This window comes from Neoarius graeffei, chromosome 14 (genome assembly GCF_027579695.1).
Source record: "Neoarius graeffei isolate fNeoGra1 chromosome 14, fNeoGra1.pri, whole genome shotgun sequence".
Lineage (NCBI taxonomy): Eukaryota > Metazoa > Chordata > Actinopteri > Siluriformes > Ariidae > Neoarius > Neoarius graeffei.
In genome coordinates this window covers 24,698,535-24,716,518 of record NC_083582.1, presented here as the reverse complement: position 1 = coordinate 24,716,518, position 17,984 = coordinate 24,698,535, and the positions used below count along the sequence as shown (strand labels likewise).

The window sequence follows — 17,984 nt, the reverse complement described above, 5'->3', positions numbered from 1 at the left end:
ATTGTCACAGTTGCTCGCTAGCACAGAAGTTTTATGTCTCCGATGTGTGACATCATGTTGTCTTGACAACCATGCAATATTGTAAACCATATTCAACGCTCATTCTCCATTGGGTAGAGTGACGTAATGCACATAGGATAAGTGATATGCTAACAATATTGCATGCTATCAAACCAAATTTCATAAGTGTATGTGTGATAAACTACTGTTGTTGTTCTTCTTCTTGTATCAAACCAAATGAATGAAACCCGCTAGAAGGGAATAGAATACATGTTTCTATTCCATCGATAAAGTGTCCTGTATGTATAATAATATTCTTTATCCTCCAACAAAAGCTTGCTTTTCTTTGCTATACTGTAGAAAGTCATGTGCGCTAGGGATGTGTTAAACATTTGCATTTTTGTAATCAGTCTGACACCTTCAGACCTTCATACAAAACTAACTGATTGCACTTTAATATTCAGTCATTTTATTTAATTCACTTATTGCTTTCTTTTTTAGGAACTTCACGCCCATTCCATACCACGTACCCATCCAGTCCCACCATGTCCCTTTCAAATCTTGGCCACATGCACCAGTTTCCAATGTCCGTTATGAACACCACTGCTCAACTTCCCTACCTGTATCCACCAAATCCTGGCTCCCCTAAGACTGCTCATCCTTCGCAGACACACATTCCCAGTAACCCTTCCCACCTCATGTCTGCCTCTCCTGGCCCTCATGTTTCAGATTCCACCAACCCCACTGCCGATGGCAATCCTATGACCTCACACATGCCCACCATATGGGCGCCCCAAACGCCTCCGCTTTTCTCCTTGGCAAACATGATCTCCATGGCCATGAGTATGGCTCAGTCCTTCATCCCTGCCCCTAACTTGCCAACCCCTATGGTTCCACCCATGCCCTCTCTTCCTGGCTTTCCTCCACACATCAACCATGCTGTGCCACCCCAGGCTGGGTATCCTATGGCATATCCACCCCCATATACACTGCCTGTCCAAGCAGGGGGCATATACCCACCATGCAATCCAGACGCCCAAAATCTGAATCAGGATGCAGTGTATGGGTTTGCTCCAAGAACACATTCCACATTTACACATGCACCTGGGATATCCATGCATACAGATACTCATGTGCAACAAATGTTCAACAGCGTCCCACAGAAAGGGGTTCAGGGTGGTTTTCCTACACACATCCAGCAGCACTCTACGGATTATTCTCTGCCACAAGGATATACAGAAACTGTTCCCAGACCTTCACTGGATCAATCAAGCCTCTCCAGATCATCTTCCTCTGGACTATCATCTTCCCCAAGACCCAGTCCAGAGAGTATGGTGAGTCATGCAGACTGTGAAAGTGATGTGAAATTTACTCCTAAAATTATTGTGGCCCATTCATGCTTGAATGTTGCATTACTGTTACAATTCTCCAACCTTCATAACTAGTAATGCAAGACTAATGTTAATATCCTTGCTTTTTTGTAAGGCTTCTTCCTCCAGTCCAAGATCCCTTTCCCCATCAGTGGAACCAGACATTAGTAGCAGTATGTGTGAGCTCAGAAAATCCCCTGGTAAGCGAGTCTAGAGATTATTGTATGCACACAAACAGCAATAAAGGGACCTCTTGTATTATATAATAAAAATTCTTATATGTGCATATAGGTGGTTAGTATTTACTTAACAGGCAAGCTGATTCTCTATCTTGAGCACTGCAAGTTTGTTAGGGTTTAGCTGGGATTCGAACCTGGTTCACTGGTGTGATAATCCAGCAAACCCCCACTAGGCTTGTTAGGGTTTAGCTGGGATTCGAACCTGGTTCACTGGTGTGACAATCCAGCAAAAGAAGAGGCAAAAACTCAAACGCTAAGAAGATTCAAAGGTCAAAACAAAATCCACAAAGTCCAAAAGAAAGCAACAAAACCAAGAATACTAAGACACAGGCAAGGTACATGGGACAGAGGGAACTAGCACTAACAGCATAGCATAGGAAAAAGACTCCGTGACAAGGGAACAAACAGAGGGGTATTTATACACAAAACAATTAAGGAACAAGGCGGGGCAGGAAACAGGTAATCAAGACAAACACAAACACATTGGCGGCCTCTAGAGGCCAAAACAAACATGACAAGATGGAAATAACAGCGGCCTCTAGAGGCCAAAACAGTCCCAGTCCTAACAGGACCCCCCCCCAGGAGCATCTCCTGACGTTCCCAGGGCGATCCAGATGGGCCGAATGGAAGTCCCGGCATAGTCCTTTATCTAGAATGTCCCGGGCGGGGACCCAACAGCATTCCTCAGGGCCATAGCCCTCCCAATCAACTAGATATTGAAGCCCGCCGCGGACCCGGCGGGAGTCAAGCAGGCGATGCACGGTGAACACAGTCTGACTCTGGAAGATGCGGGGGGGTGGGGGGTTCCTAGGGGCAGGGGCATACGTGGACGTCAGTACGGGCTGCAACAGGGAAACATGGAATGTGGGGTTGATCCTCAGAGTCCGGGGCAACTGGAGCCGGTAGGCGACAGGGTTCACCCTGCGTACCACCTTGAAGGGGCCAATGTAGCGAGGAGCAAGCTTGCGGTTCTCCACCTGCAGCGAAAGGTCCTTAGTGGACAGCCAAACCCGCTGCCCAGGGCGGAAAGCATGGGCAGGTCTTCTATGGCGGTTGGCCTGAGTCTGGTTGGTTCTGGAGGTCTGGATGAGGGTCTTCCTGACCTTGCTCCAGGTCTTGCGACACCGTCTCACATATTGGTTGACCAAGGGTACCCCCGCGTCCTCCTGCTGGTCCGGGAACAGAGGTGGCTGGAACCTGAATTGGCACTGGAATGGCGACAGCTTGGTGGCCGATGACTGCAGGGTGTTGTGGGCGTACTCTGCCCATGGCAGCCAGGTGCTCTACGATGTCGGGTTATCCATAGCCAGGCCTCGCAGGGTGGTTTCCAGGTCCTGGTTGAGCCTCTCCGTCTGGCCATTGGACTGTGGGTGAAATCCAGAGGAGAGGCTGGCAGTGGCTCCGATGACCTTGCAGAACCCGTGCCACACTCGGGAGGAGAACTGGGGCCCTCGGTCTGAGACGATGTCCTGCGGGAGACCAAAGACTCGGAAGACATGAGTGAATAATAGTTTAGCAGTTTCAAGAGCAGAAGGGAGCTTGCACAGTGGTAAAAAGCGGCAGGCCTTGGAGAATCTGTCAACTATGACCAATATGACAGTGTTACCTTGTGACTCAGGGAGACCCGTGATGAAGTCAACTGCCATGTGGGACTAGGGACACCGGGGAATGGTCAGAGGATGCAGGAGACCCTGGGGACGCTGTCGCGGGTTCTTGGTTCTGGTGCAGACCTCACAGCACAGGACAAATGACCTTACTTCCTTCTCCATGTTAGGCCACCAGAAGCGTCTTTTCAGGAAGTCCAGGATCCTCCGAGCTCCCGGGTGGGCGGTGAGAGGGGAAGAGTGACCCCACTGGAGAACCTTGGCCCGGGCTTGATGTGGGATGTACAAGAGGCCCGGTGGCCCCGTCCCAGGACCGGGGTCCTGGCGTTGGGCTCGTCGGATGGCCTCCTCAATACCCCAGCAGACAGGGGCCACAATCCGGGACACAGGGATGATAGGCCCGACTTCACTCTCCCTGTTAGTGGCAGAGAACAGCCTGGACAGTGCATCAGGTTTGGTGTTCTTGGAGCCGGGGCAGTACGAGAGGGTGAAGTCAAACCGACTGAAAAACAGGGCCCACCTAACCTGTCGTGGGTTCAGTCTCTTGGCTTGCTGGAGGTACTCCAGGTTCTTGTGGTCCGTCCAAACCAGGAATGGATGTTGCGCTCCCTCCAGCCAGTGCCTCCACTCCTCAAGGGCCAGTTTGACCGCTAGCAGTTCTCGATCCCCCACATCGTACCGGGACTCCACAGGACTCAGGCGGTGGGAGAAGTAAGTGCAGGGGTGCAGCTTTCCTTCCAAACGTTGAGAGAGCACCGCGCCGACACCACTGTCCGAGGCGTCCACCTCCACGATGAATGGTTGGGAGGTGTCCGGGAGGACCAGAATGGGTGCCGTGCAGAAGCGGTGCTTGAGGACTTTGAACGCCTTTTCCGCCTGAGGAGACCAGACATAAGATCCACCTGTCCCTTTGGTGAGGTCCGACATGGGTGCTGCTACAGAACTAAAGTTCCTGATAAACTTGCGGTAGAAGTTAGCAAATCCTAAGAACCGCTGAACCTCTTTGATGGACTTGGGAGTGGGCCAGTCCCAGACGGCCAGGGTCTTGGCTGGGTCCATTTGGAGTTGGCCTGTCCGTACAATAAAACCCAGAAAGGAGACTTCGGGAACATGAAATTCGCATTTCTGGGCCTTGGCGAACAGATTGTTCTGTAGCAGCCTCTGGAGAACCTGGCGGACATGGTGGCGGTGTTCCTGCACGGTCTTGGAAAAGATAAGGATGTCGTCGAGGTAGACAAAAATGTACAGGTTAAGCATGTCCCTCAAGACGTCGTTGATTAGGGCCTGAAAAACAGCTGGTGCGTTGGTGAGTCCGAAGGGCATCACCTAGTATTCGTAGTGCCCAGACGGGGTGTTAAAGGCAGTCTTCCACTCGTCTCCCTGTCGGATACGGATGAGGTGGTATATGTGTTCCGTAGGTCCAACTTGGTGAAGACGGTGGCGCCTTGGAGCAGGTCGAATGCTGTGGACATCAGCGGAAGGGGATATCAGTTGTGCACAGTGATCTTGTTCAGGCCCCTGTAGTCAATACATGGTCGGAGCCCCCCATCCTTCTTGCCGACAAAGAAGAAGCCGGCACCAACAGGTGAGGTGGAGGGTCGAATGAACCCAAAGACCAGGGCGTCTTTGAGGTATTCCTCCATGGCCTTACGTTCTGGCTGAGAGAGGGAAAACAGTCTGCCACGAGGAGGGGTAGTCCCAGGGAGCAAGTCGATGGCACAGTCGTAGGCCCGGTGCGGAGGAAGAACGGCGGCCCTGCTCTTGCTGAATACCTCCTTCAAATCCCAGTACACTGTGGGAACTTGAGATAGCTCGGTGAGATCAGGGGGCTCAGCAGGAGACACAGGAGAGCTAGAGAGCAGACAAGAGGCATGGCATGCAGGGCCCCATTCCACAACCTGGCTAGTGACCCAGTCTATACGAGGGTTGTGGCGGGTAAGCCAAGGAAGACCTAGAATAACTGGGAACTCAGGTGAATGAATCAGGTGCAGGGATATTTCTTCCTTGTGACCTTGAGACTGGAGGAAGACTGGAGAAGTAACTTGGGTGACTCTTCCATCACCTAACGCTTGACCATCGAGGACAGACACAGACAGTGGGACTTCAAGAGGCGCAGTCGGGACATTGATGCTTTGGGCGAAGTGGATATCCATAAAGTTTCCAGCCGCCCCTGAGTCTAACAAGGCTTGACAAGAGTGGACGGACTCACCCCAGGAGATGGAGACCGGGATGTAGATTCCTTGGCCAGGGAGTTTGGGAGAGAGGGTAGGCCCCGTCACAACCCTCCCTCGGCTGGACGGGGCAGTCCTTTTCCCAAGAGCTCGGGACATGATGCTCGGAAGTGACCAGGCTTGCCACAGTAGATGCAGCACTTGTCCCTCCTTCTGCGCTCCCTCTCGGCTACGGAGAGACGAGTACGGCCAACTTGCATGGGCTCTGGACAGTCACTGGAGGAGGTAGACGGGCTCCATGTAGAGGCAGTGAGGCCGGGGAGACTCAGGACTTGGCGGCGTTCTCTAATCCTGTTGTCCAGATGAATAGCATGTGAGATCAGAGTTTCGAGGTCACTTGGGCATCCAATAGAGGCCAGGCCGTCTTTGATGGGGTCAGACAAACCATGGTGAAAGGCTGAAACCAGGGCAGCCTCATTCCATCTGCTGACTGCTGCGAGCATCCAGAACGATATGGCGTAATCTGCGATGCTTCCTCCTTGCCGGATGGACATGAGCTTTCTGGCCGCATCGGTACTGATGTCCGCCTGGTTGAAGACCCGAAGCATCTCTTCAGTAAACAGTTCAAAATCAGAGCACTCGGGTCCCCGTCTCTGCCAGATAGCTGTCGCCCAAGCTCGTGCCTTACCAGCTAACAAGGTTATCACAAAGGCGATCTTGCGGCGATCCATAGTGTAGGTGGTAGGCTAGAGCTCAAAGGTGAGTTGGCACTGGGTAAGGAACTCCCGGCACTCATCATGCTTTCCGTCATACCTCTGTGGTGCAGGAAGGCTGGGTTCGCGAGGTGAAGGAGACAGTGTGGCGGGAGGCACTGGAGCAGGAACTGGATCAAGATGAGGAGATGCAGGCAGAGGTGTCAGCTGTGCCAGGGTTTTCCCAATTTGCTGAAGCAGTACCTCGTGGCGAGCAAGGGCCTCACGTTGGCTTGTGAGCGTTCGTCCATGAGCGTCCATGGTCGCTCCGAAGCGTGTCAAAGCTGCCATAATTCCCTGAAGGTTGGCCGGGTAGACAGTTGAAGCAGCCTCTGCTGAGTCGGTCATGACGGAGTCTTTCTGTTAGGGTTTAGCTGGGATTCAAACCTGGTTCGCTGGTGTGATAATCCAGCAAACCCCCACTAGGCCACCAGGGGGATGACTCAAGTGCAGAGGCGTGAGGCGGAAGTAGAAAAGTATCAAAAAGTTTATTTACAAAATATATACAATCCAAGGGAAAAACCAAAAAGAATAATCCAAAGCTCAGAAGATATACAAAAATAAAAATATCCCAAGGTTCAATGTCCAAAATCCAACTAAGAAAAGAAGAGGCAAAAACTCAAATGCTAAGAAGATTCAAAGGTCAAAACAAAATCCACAAAGTCCAAAAGAAAGCAACAAAACCAAGAATACTAAGACACAGGCAAGGTACATGGGACAGAGGGAACTAGCACTAACAGCATAGGAAAAAGACTCCGTGACAAGGGAACAAACAGAGGGGTATTTATACACAAAACAATTAAGGAACAAGGCGGGGCAGGAAACAGGCAATCAAGACAAACACAAAAACAGTGGCGGCCTCTAGAGGCCAAAACAAACATGACAAGATGGAAATAACAGCGGCCTCTAGAGGCCAAAACAGTCCCAGTCCTAACAAAGTTAGTGTGCTTTTGTGTCGACTTGACTTGCTGAGATTGGTGTTGGAAGATATTACCACCCATTAGCTATGGCTTTAGAGGTGTTGCATAACCATAACCAATGTGTTGTAATGTTCCCTGGAACACAGCCTGGAGGTGCTAATGCTGCCCAAACCATACCAACACAGTCAACAATAAAGCTCTTGCATTTTAAAACCGGCTTGCCTAACACTTTTTATGTCTGTGTTTACGTCCGAGTCAGATCATACAGCCTCCAGCCCCAAACTCATATTAATGTGTTACCATTGGTGTAACAAAATATCATGAGGTTCATGTGATCAAATACAGCCCCAATTCCAAAAAAAGTTGGGACACTCTGTAAAACATAAATAAAAACTGAAGATTTGCAAATCATGGAAACCCCATATTTCATTGAAAATAGTACAAAGGCAACATATCAAATGCTGAAAATGAGAAATGTTATTGTTTTTTGAAAAATATACGCTCATTTTGAATTTGATGTCAGCAAAATGTTTCAAAAAGTTGGGACAGGGGCAACAAAAGACTGAAAAAGTTATGTAATACTAAAAAAAACTAATTTGGTCAATTGTCAACAGGTCAGTAACATGATTGGGTATAAAAAGAGCATCCTAGAGAGGCTGAGTCTCTCAGAAGTAAAGATGGGGAGGCAGTGGCGATCCTAGAGTGATTTACTCCCCGGGCGAAACCCCCTACTGGCGCCCCCCCACCGGCCTTCTTGGTTTTTTTTTCAGTTTTTTTTTTGGGACCTTTTTTTTGGGGGGGACCGTTTTTTTTTTTTTGCGCCCGCGCTCGTGCCCCCCCCGTTGGGCTCTGTATTAGCCAACAGAATGTTAACAGCTTTTAGAGATGGGATTTATGGCTCTTTGATGGGATCCGCATCTTTGTGATCCGTTCTTTGAAAAGAGCCGTTCAAAAGACTGGCTCATTTGGCTCTTTTTAAATATTTATTCAGTTTTAAGAAGACAGCGTCTAAAGAAGCCAGATCCCTCTGCTTAGACAGTGACATCAATATTTCTGGACATACCTTTTATATAAAGCAACCTAGGCTTACATTATTGTAACCCCTAAACGCTCATAAATAACCATTAAAAAACAATGAGGGCTTCAATGAATGTCCATGCAGAACAAACAAAATGATGAAAGAATAAATTAAATGAATGTCTGTGCAAAGTAGTTTTCCCACAATATTATCATTAATATCACACAACAACATTATAAGCTATATAGAAAACAATTTGAACTATTAGGCAAACAGATAAAACTTGAATAAATAAAAGGCAAATGCTGTTTAGCCTACTTCTTGTCCTTGGGCAAAAAAGAACAACAGAAAGAACGGCTCCCCCAGCTCGAGACTCGGTTCTCATCGTTCATGCCTAGGAGCCGTTCAAAAGAATCGGTTCGTTCGCGAACGTCACAACACTAACAGCTTTACATGGTCGTTTAAACATTTCTCGTCGTGTGTTGTATGTCGCGGACACGGCCCGTTATAAATTTGCTGTTACCAGAATGGCAATGATCAAGTCGTAATGTATTACTTAAGACTCTGTGTAATGTCATAGTAGTGTAGTACTATGGTAGTAAAGTCTTTTTGATGACTAGTACAACGTTCCGCTGGCGGGATTGTGCATATTATGGGGCTACAACAAGTTAGGTACACACACACACACACACACACACTGATGACGTCACCTGCGCAACTTTGGTATTGGGCTTCCCCATCCAAAATGTTCATCCCCCCGCCCCACCCGTCTTGTTTTTTTCGGGGGGTTTTTTGGGGGGGACCTTTTTTTTTGGGGGGGGACTGTTTTTTTTTTCCGCGCCCGCGCTCGTGCCGCCCCGGGCGGCTGCCCGGTCGGCCCGCCCCCAGGACCGCCCCTGTGGGGAGGGGTTCACTGCTCTGTGAAAAACTGCGTGGGCAAAGAGCGCAACAATTTAAGAATAACGTTCCTCAATGTAAAATTGCAAAGAATTTGGGGATCACATCATCTATAATACATAATATCATTAAAAGATTCAGAGTATCTGGAGAAATCTCTGTAGACAAGAGACAAGGCTGAAAACTGACATTGGATGCCCGTGATCTTCAGGCCCTCAGGCGACACTACATTAAAAGCAGACACGTGTCTGTAGTGGAAATGACTGGATGGGCTCAGGAACACTTCAGAAAACCATTGTCTGTGAAAACAGTTCATTACTGCATCCACAAATGCAAGTTAAAACCATGCATCAACAATATTTTTTTTCTCTCCGTGCTCTTGCGGAAGGCGGTCGCATTCTCTCCCTCTCCCTTCCCTTATCTTTCCTGCTTCTGCTGTCTTGTCTGTCTAAGTGTCTATATTCTGAGAGACTCTCTCCGCATTACTCTCCAAACTAAAAACCATGGAATTGATAAACTGGTCTCTTCACGCAATTGATACAATCTTCTCGACGAGAAGCCTGGGTTCGGGGGAACCAGCTTGTCCTGCCGGAACGTTCGCAGCTGGCTATACGATGGACGCATGGGAGAAGCGGCGGGTCATGTGCCTGGCGGTTCTTTCTGTGGAGGACATTGAAGACATCTACCTATTCGGAACCATGATTATAGGACTTTTGCTGATTGGATTAGGCATTGCCCTGGTTTATCGAGGAAATCAGAAAACGGTGACAGCTATTCAAAGCCCCATAAAGCTGCCCGACATGATTGAAGCGGTGAGCAGAGCTGTCGGCACTCAGACTGTGGCTATTCAGAACTTGACCCGCAATGTGGATAATATCTTGGAGAAGCTTTCGGCTTTGCCATGGAAATTAGATCGTTTTGGAGACCAAGATGGACATGGACATGTGGCGTAGGTGTGGAAAATAATGCGTCTGCTTGCTAAGACCAAACAAATTCCAATCTTATCTATTTCAGCTCCCTAGCCAGCACTGGCCTTGGCAAGGTCGTTGCTGGGGAAACAATTCCCCTGGAGAACACTGCTGTTAGACTCTCTTCGAAATTCCTTCCCCCACTCCCCGCAGTCGCCGCTTTTCACCCCCAGTGTGACAAGTGGGTGCATGACCAGCGCCCTCATGGCTGCAGGAGCAGATGGCTGCTTGCTTGCGCTGGGTTACCTCTACCTCCTCCCCTCCCCCTCTACCCCCCCACCACCCCTGATCACCCCCCCTTTTCCCCCTCCCCTCCAAGTCCCATGTCATGATGTAAAATGTACTTGTGTTTTCTTGTGCTTATGTGCTGAGGTTTTTTAATGTTCCCACACTGTACTCCAGCAGGAGCATAGAGTGGGGGTGTTCTTTTTTTCTCCTCTCCTTTCCTCATGTTCTCTGTAAGGACAGGTTGATGGTCAAGTTCACTGGTAAAACAGTGATAATAAAGGGTCCATTCATTCAATATCTAGAAACACCACCACCTTCTCTGGGCCCGAGCTCTTTTATGATGGACTGAAGCGAAGTGGAAAATTGTCCCGAGGTCTGACGAATCAAAAGTAGAAATTATTTTTAGAAATCATGGACCCAGTATCTGTGATGGTATAAGGGCTCATTAGTACACATAACATGGGTAGCTTGTACATCTGGGAAGGCGTCATTAATGCTAAATGATACATACACGTTTCAGAGCAATATGCTGCCATCCAGACAAAATCTTTTTCAGGGAAGGCCTTCTTTCTTTCAGCAAGACAATGCCAAACCGCTTTCTGCACATATTAACACTGCATGGCTTCATAGTAAAAGAGTCCGGGTGCTAAACTGGTCTGCCTGCAGTCGAGACCTGTCTCCCATTTAAAACATTTAGTGCATTATGAAGTGCAAAATACGACAAAGGAGACCCCGAACTGTTGAGCAGTTGAAATTATATATCAGACAAGAATGGGACAACATTTCTCTTTCAAAACTACAGCAAATGGTCTCCTCAGTTTCCAAATGTTTACAGAGTGGTGTTAAAAGTAGAGGTGTTGCAACACAGTGGTAAACATGGCCCTTTTTTGAAACATGTTGCTGACATCAAATTCAAAATGAGCATATATTTATCAAAAAACAATAACATTTTTCAGTTTCAACATTTGATATGTTGTCATTGTACTATTTTCAATGAAATACAGGGTTTCCATGATTTGCAAATTATCGCATTCTATTTTTATTTCCAGTTTACACAGCATCCCAACTTTTTTGAAATTGGGGTTGTAAAAACATCCTGCATGTATGTACACAATATGCAGTTTTAATGCGCTGCTCTTTTTTTTTGACTATTCATCATCCTATTTTATGTTCTCCTTTAGAGCCAAAACCAGTAGTTACAGTTGGGCGCTTCCAGGTTTCACCTACCAAGGAGATCCCACCTATCCCTTCACTTACTGACAAAAACCCCAGCACTCCTCCTGCCCTGACACCTGTTTCACCAGACACGGCAACCAACATTTCCATTTGTTCCTCCCATGATAATCAAACTAAGAGGCCAACAGGGTTAGAGAGAAATGAAATCTCCACCCTAAGCACCACCTTCTCTCAGCACCTCCACATCGATGTTGCTCAAGCTCATCACTTCCCCTTGAATGCTACTCATGACCAAAAACAATCATTGGGCCTTGAGCAGAAATTGTTATCTGAGGCTCCTCATGATGCTTTCTGCCTCAATGAACAATCTCAACAAGACAGTAGTAAAACAACCTGGACTGATGAGACCAAAGAAGAGGAGAAAAAGGAAGCACAGCAGAGTGGTGACGAGGAGCCAGATGAAGATGGCAAGGTTCAGGAGGAGCAGCAGCAAAGGAAGAAGAAAACTCGAAGACTTGGTTCTATACAGTCTCTGACTGGAACATCAGTGGACAGCGGGCTTTGTGTCATTATGGATCCAAATGGGAGTCTGGGGGATGGGATTATGGACAGCCCTCAATGTCCTGTCCCTCACCACAACATGTGGATGAGCTATGCACGCACCAATTCCTACATGAGCAGTGACGAATCTGAAAGTGACGACGAGGAGATGTGGGATGAGCTGCAGGAGCTGAGGGAGAAGTGAGCATCTGATTGGATAGCTGTTATAAGCATTCAACAGATTTATTTACTCCGTAATAGTTTTACAGTATCAATAAATGACTATCATCCTGTCTCTTAGGCATTTGTTTGAGGTGCAGTCTCTGCAGGCGATACAGAAGCAAGAAATAGCAGAGCTTTATGAACGGATGGGGAAAGTTCCTCCTCCATGCATCCTCTCACCAGCAACCATGTTGTCCAGTCGGCAGCGTCGGCTGTCGAAGGGAGGAGGCTTTCCTTCATCTCGTCGCAACAGCCTTCAGAGACTGGATATTCTCCCTATGACAGGTATAGCTTGGTGTGGAAATAAATTAGCTGCACATTGAAATCTTAATCATGGGCATTATATAGCAAAATAAAGAACATGTCATCTGGTATTTTGTGTCATTATGGCTATTCATTTTGAGGGATTTTCTTTCAATTGACTGATAACACTTTTGACCAATCCTGCCATTGACCACATTTATTTTTGTTTGCATCAGCCTGTGATATTGTCTAATGAACTTGGTTATATTTCCTCAAAATAGATATAGGATATTACATGGTTGCGTGAAGATATGAAGTTTATCTTCGACTGGGGAGTGACGTGAAGGAGTGATATATTTTTCAACACAAGAAGAAACTAAATATCTTCGCACCACCATGTAATGTTCTTTATATTATTATGGACACATCCACAAAAAATACAAGTGAATCAAAAGAATTTTAATTTTGAACCAGTTCGCCATTTTGACAATGTCAGCAGGAAAACACTGGGAGTGACATAATTGGAGTGAAATATCAGGAATTATTATACATACAGGACACTTTTTCGATGGAATAAAACATGTATTCTATTCCCTTCTAGCGGGTTTCATTCATTTGGTTTGATAGCATGCAATATTGTTAGCATATCACTTATCCTACGTGTATTATGCCACTCTACCCAGTGGAGAATGAGCGTTGAATACGGTTTACGATATTGCATGGCTGTCAAGACATGACGCCACATGTCAGAGACGTAAAACTTCCAAACTAGCGAGCGACTGTGACAATTTGTAAACAAACATGGCTACCAGGTTTGCTTTGTTAAATATGGAAGATTTTGAGAGAATTTTGAAAGAGAAAGACACGTTGAACACCCAAAAGAAATGTTCAAAACTTGTCTTCGACTCATTCAATATCATGCTAGCTGAATGGAATATATCTGATACACCACTCAACGCCAGCCAAGATTATTTAATTAATATACATACAGGACACTTTTTCCATGGAATAAAAACATGCATTCTATTCCCTTCTAGTGGGTTTATTGATGGTATGCAATATTATCATACTGCTCATCCTCCATGTATTACGCCACTCTCCCCAATGGAGAATCAGTGTGCAATATTGTGATAATATTGCACGCTGTCAAGAAAACATCACCACCACACATTGGAGCTCATGCGAAGAGCCAGTGACAACTTTTCTGCTGTGCACGTGCAGAATCATTTCTTTGTCGGCCAGGAAAGAAAGACGAGGCTAATCCAGTGCTAGGTTTAAGCACTAAATAAACTGAAACTAAAGACGCACTGAACACCCGAAAGGCAACCAAAACTTTATAATATATTCTTCATGCATATTCACAAGAGAAAAACATACCAACAGACATCGAAAAACTGGAAAAGAGACACATCGGAGATGAAAACTTCTGCGCTAGCGAGTGACTGTGATAGTTTGTAAACAAACATGGCTGCGAGGTTTGCTTCATTAAAAGCGGAAGATTTTGAGAGAATTTTGGCTGTCAGGTCGCTCCGTTGTGTGTAGCTGTCGATGTTGATTTTAAAAGTAACTAAGTAAATTACACAGGGAAAATAATAATAATAATCGGCTTGATTGCGATAGCATTGGCCTGGACTAATGCTACATCAGCTAGAAGGTACCTGGACTGCCGAGCACCAAGTTGCAGGTAAGCTAGCATTGGCCTTTGCTAACGCTACTACTACACCAGCTGGACGCTAACTGGACTGCCGCGCTAACGGCACCAAGTTGCGGGTAAGCTAGCGTTGGCCTTCGAGAATGCTGATATGAAGCATATATATGTGTATAATAATAATAATAATAATAATAATATTGGCTGGCTTTTTTTCATCTTCGACTCGTTCAATATCATGCTAGCTGAATGGAATATATCTGATATACCACTCAAAGCCAGCCAATATTATTGAAATATGTCACAGTTTTGGTTCTCTATGTCCAGGATGTAGTTCGTATGAAAAATACAAGTGGTGTATTTCCCAGTAAAACACTCCTGTCCATATAATATAACGAAATAAGTCATTTAAACCAGTGACCCTGACCTGACCAATAAAGCAGATATTGTAGATGAATGAACATGATGCACAGAGGTACACAAGCACAGTACCATGTTCAATACTTTCTGTTGTTAATGAATGTGGTCTTTCTTTTTCCCCATGAACCTTGTATCTGCCTGCTTGCTCCTGTCCGCATGAGAACAAAAACACTCTGTCTCGCGACTTTGTTGTTTTGATTCCTATAACTGGCTGAAGCACTATGAATAAAAAAGGTAAATGTTTTCTGTTGCTTGACAGGGATAATGCGAAAGAACTCTGTAAGTGGCAGCAGCAGTAGCAGCAGTTCACAGGAACGACTTGCTAAAGGCGTGACCTTCACTCCTGACCTTACCAGAATGGTATGCTCCATTTAAATAGTGCTGGTTACAGGAAAGAGTAACTCAGCATTTGTCCTAATAATAAAATGCTAGTGTACTATGTGAACATTTGTGCCTTGTGTGTGAATAACACCCTCTCTTCTTCAACAGTAAACCAAGCTGTTGGCAGAACGAGACCAGACTACCTCATCCAGCACATGCCTGCTGTCCTCTTACTCATCCTACTGAGGAAAGAAGACTTTACACAAAAAACGCTTTACGCTGCTCATGGTGTTCAGACAGTTGTCGGGTCTCAGTCACTGTCCCTGATGATGCTAGCAGCATTTCAAAACTGTTAGCCTGCAACCCAAGGAAAACATATTCTTAACTCTAGAGCATAATCCACACTGTGGTCTTGAATCCTAAAATATGCGACCATGTCTACAGACTCTGCTGTTGTGTACAGTGCAGTGTACGTGCTACAAATCATGTTTCACTGAAATAGACGTCCACTACTCACTACTGCCATGCAAAACTGTGCTCCTGCAAGGATGCTGTTGTTGCTGCCATTTCTGTGGTGAGCTCAGTGACGCAAGAGTTAACGCGCATATTTCTGATAGCTCACCAGTGGCTCATTAGTGACTCAGGCCTGGCCATGTCCTTTGCACTTTTCTAAAATAAACCGCTTGTAGATGCAGCTGTCAGACCTGCTGAACAGGCATGTGATTCCTCTGGCTGTGCGCATGTGAGTGCGAGAGAGAGAGATTGAGAAAATATAACAGTGCATCTCTCCTCAATATTTCCAGACTTTGCTGTCGTAAAAATATGATATTTAACAGTTATTCCACGAAATCAAGTGGTACATGAGCTGATAGCTGATGAGGCACATAGCACCGAGTTGGCTATAAGCCATGTATGGTGAGATTGAGTGGAATAACTGTTTTATTCTATCCACATTCACTGGATTTTGAGAAACGGAGCATTTTTATTTTTTGCAAATTCGATAAATAAAAACTTTACACAAAACGTCTGACAAAATCATTTCCGTTTCGAATGTAAACAAACCAGAGAAATAACAGTAGCAATTTGTGAAGAATGCAATAATTCTTGAAAAATAAAAAAAGATATGCTCTTACCATCAATTACTTTTATTCCATATTTTGTTGCTTTTTTTTTTTGTATTTCTTGAGGTTTTGTTTTCACATAGATTTTATTTCATCCTTGGTTGGTTCAGAAACACGCGCCACCATTTTGTTTTTCTCTACTCACAGTATATGTAGTAGCAGCCAATCAGAGCGCATGATTTCTCATATCCAGTGAATGTGGCTAGAATGATAGTCAATAATCCTGATCAAAGAAAACCAATTTAACAGGACAGTAAAGTGCCGCCTGATATACTGTATACTTTGTCAATGTGCGTTTTAGTTTCTGGGGTAACTTTTCTGCTATACGTGCCTTTTTTTTATAAACTTCTGATTGCTTTATTAATGTGAACCAAAACTGGAGGTAATGACCTGATTGTTGTACAGTTGCGTGTTATAAAAGCCTTGTCATGACTCAAGATATTTTTTGAGAGATTTTCAAACAGTGCAGTTCAGTTCTACTCTTATTCGTGTACATAGATATAAACACTTTTTTTTTTTTGGATATACATACCATACTGTGCAAAAGCCTTAGGCACATGTAAAGAAATGCTGCCAACCAAGAATGGCTTAAAAATAATGAAATGTTTCAACATAATTTTTTTAAAAAAATACTATAAACAGTAAGCAGTAATCAGTCAATATTTGGTGTGAGATGACCCTTTGCTTTATATACACACAGTATATTAAAAAAAAAAGTCTCAGGTACAATAAGTGCAGTTTTATAAGGAAATGAGTTGTAGGTTTTACTTAGCATCTTGCAGAACCAGCCACAGTTCTTCTGGACACTTTGTCACACTTGCTTCTTCATTTTGCACCAAAACCCAGTAGCCTTCATTATGCTTTCTTTTTTCATCTGAAAAGTGCTCTCTTATGTAATATGCTGCTCAGATACAAACTTATTTTTCTGTAACGTTTAATTTTGTGCTGAAAAACGAATGTTTGGACTCAAATGTTTTTGTACTGACTCAATAATGTAGGTCATAAAATAGAAATCTACAACAAAGTTTGGATGGAAAAAAACCCCAAACCAATAGGGTGCCTAAGACTTTTGCACAGTACTTTCATGATTCACTGATTATAAAGATGTATGGAGGCTACTAATCGACCAAAATGCACACAGCACTTATACAGCATTGCCTATGGTAAATAGTTATAGTTCTCTCTCTGATGGTTTCGCTCATTTTGCCTGGATGCACTTTGGTTTGAAGATCTTTCTGTATTACTTGGGAAATCAATGCTCGAGCTTAACTGGTTTAAAAAAAAAAGTATTGTTTCATGAACATATGTTTTGTAATCCATTTCTTACCTAAAGGTATATGCTGACTTAAATGATGTTCAAGGGGAAAAATCTTACATCAGGTTGTTTAAATTAAAAAGAAAAAGTCATATAGCTTATTGTCCCTGCATTAATTTAAAAAAATCATTTTCATTCAATAATTAATAACGAACTGTGAAAAATCACATGCTGCCTTTAAATAAACAGTGAATTTAAAAATGTGACAGTTTTACAGAATGTGATGCTTGTTTGCAAAGCTGCTGTACTGCCATGTATTGTCTTCTTTTTCCTCTTTTTTTCAACCCAAGATGAATTTGGATATACTTAATGCAAAAAACCCAGATTTGTACAATAAAATGTAAATAAAAAAAAAAAATACATGAATAACATTTGACTGTTCATTTGCAGGATACAGCAAAATCAGACATTTATTTATATTGCAAGAAAGCAGAATATTAATTCACCATTTAAACAATCAAAATGTCCCCTTTTTATCAAGATCACTCACTCTACATGGAGCATAAGGTCCATGTAGAGTGAGTGATCTTGATAAAAAGCAGTGCCCTCTTGTGGTAGTGTGATTCAATTCCTCACAATTACTGACTAATTTTTCTTCAAGATAGACATTACTGTTCTTCCAAGTCTGTGGCTTTCTTGGACAAATCTTCACCAATGAACGCAGGAGCGTCTGGTAATCTGGAAGAATCCATTGCCAAGTCTCAGATGGTTCTGGACCGAGGTGTGCACTGGCTCATTGATCCTATTCTGCACCCCTAACATTCATATCTAGTTCATATTCTTACAACACAAGATCATCAGTTCTAATAAG

General features: G+C 44.7%; 1 protein-coding gene across 3 annotated transcripts in view; it reads left to right on the top strand.

The window, feature by feature from the left end:
* The window catches only part of wnk4a (WNK lysine deficient protein kinase 4a), a 123,555-nt gene extending 106,039 nt beyond the window's left edge, over nucleotides 1–17,516 (top strand). For 2 of the 3 annotated variants that reach the window (XM_060939454.1, XM_060939456.1), the window contains 6 exons: nucleotides 502–1,334; nucleotides 1,486–1,570; nucleotides 11,349–12,084; nucleotides 12,185–12,390; nucleotides 14,676–14,776; nucleotides 14,906–17,516. In XM_060939454.1, coding sequence (XP_060795437.1) covers nucleotides 502–1,334; nucleotides 1,486–1,570; nucleotides 11,349–12,084; nucleotides 12,185–12,390; nucleotides 14,676–14,776; nucleotides 14,906–14,908 — 1,964 coding nt within the window. In that variant the 3' untranslated portion in view covers nucleotides 14,909–17,516. The remainder of the gene's footprint in view (nucleotides 1–501; nucleotides 1,335–1,485; nucleotides 1,571–11,348; nucleotides 12,085–12,184; nucleotides 12,391–14,675; nucleotides 14,777–14,905) is intronic. The other variant, XM_060939455.1, reaches the window with a different exon arrangement.
* Nucleotides 17,517–17,984: the final 468 nt, after the last annotated feature.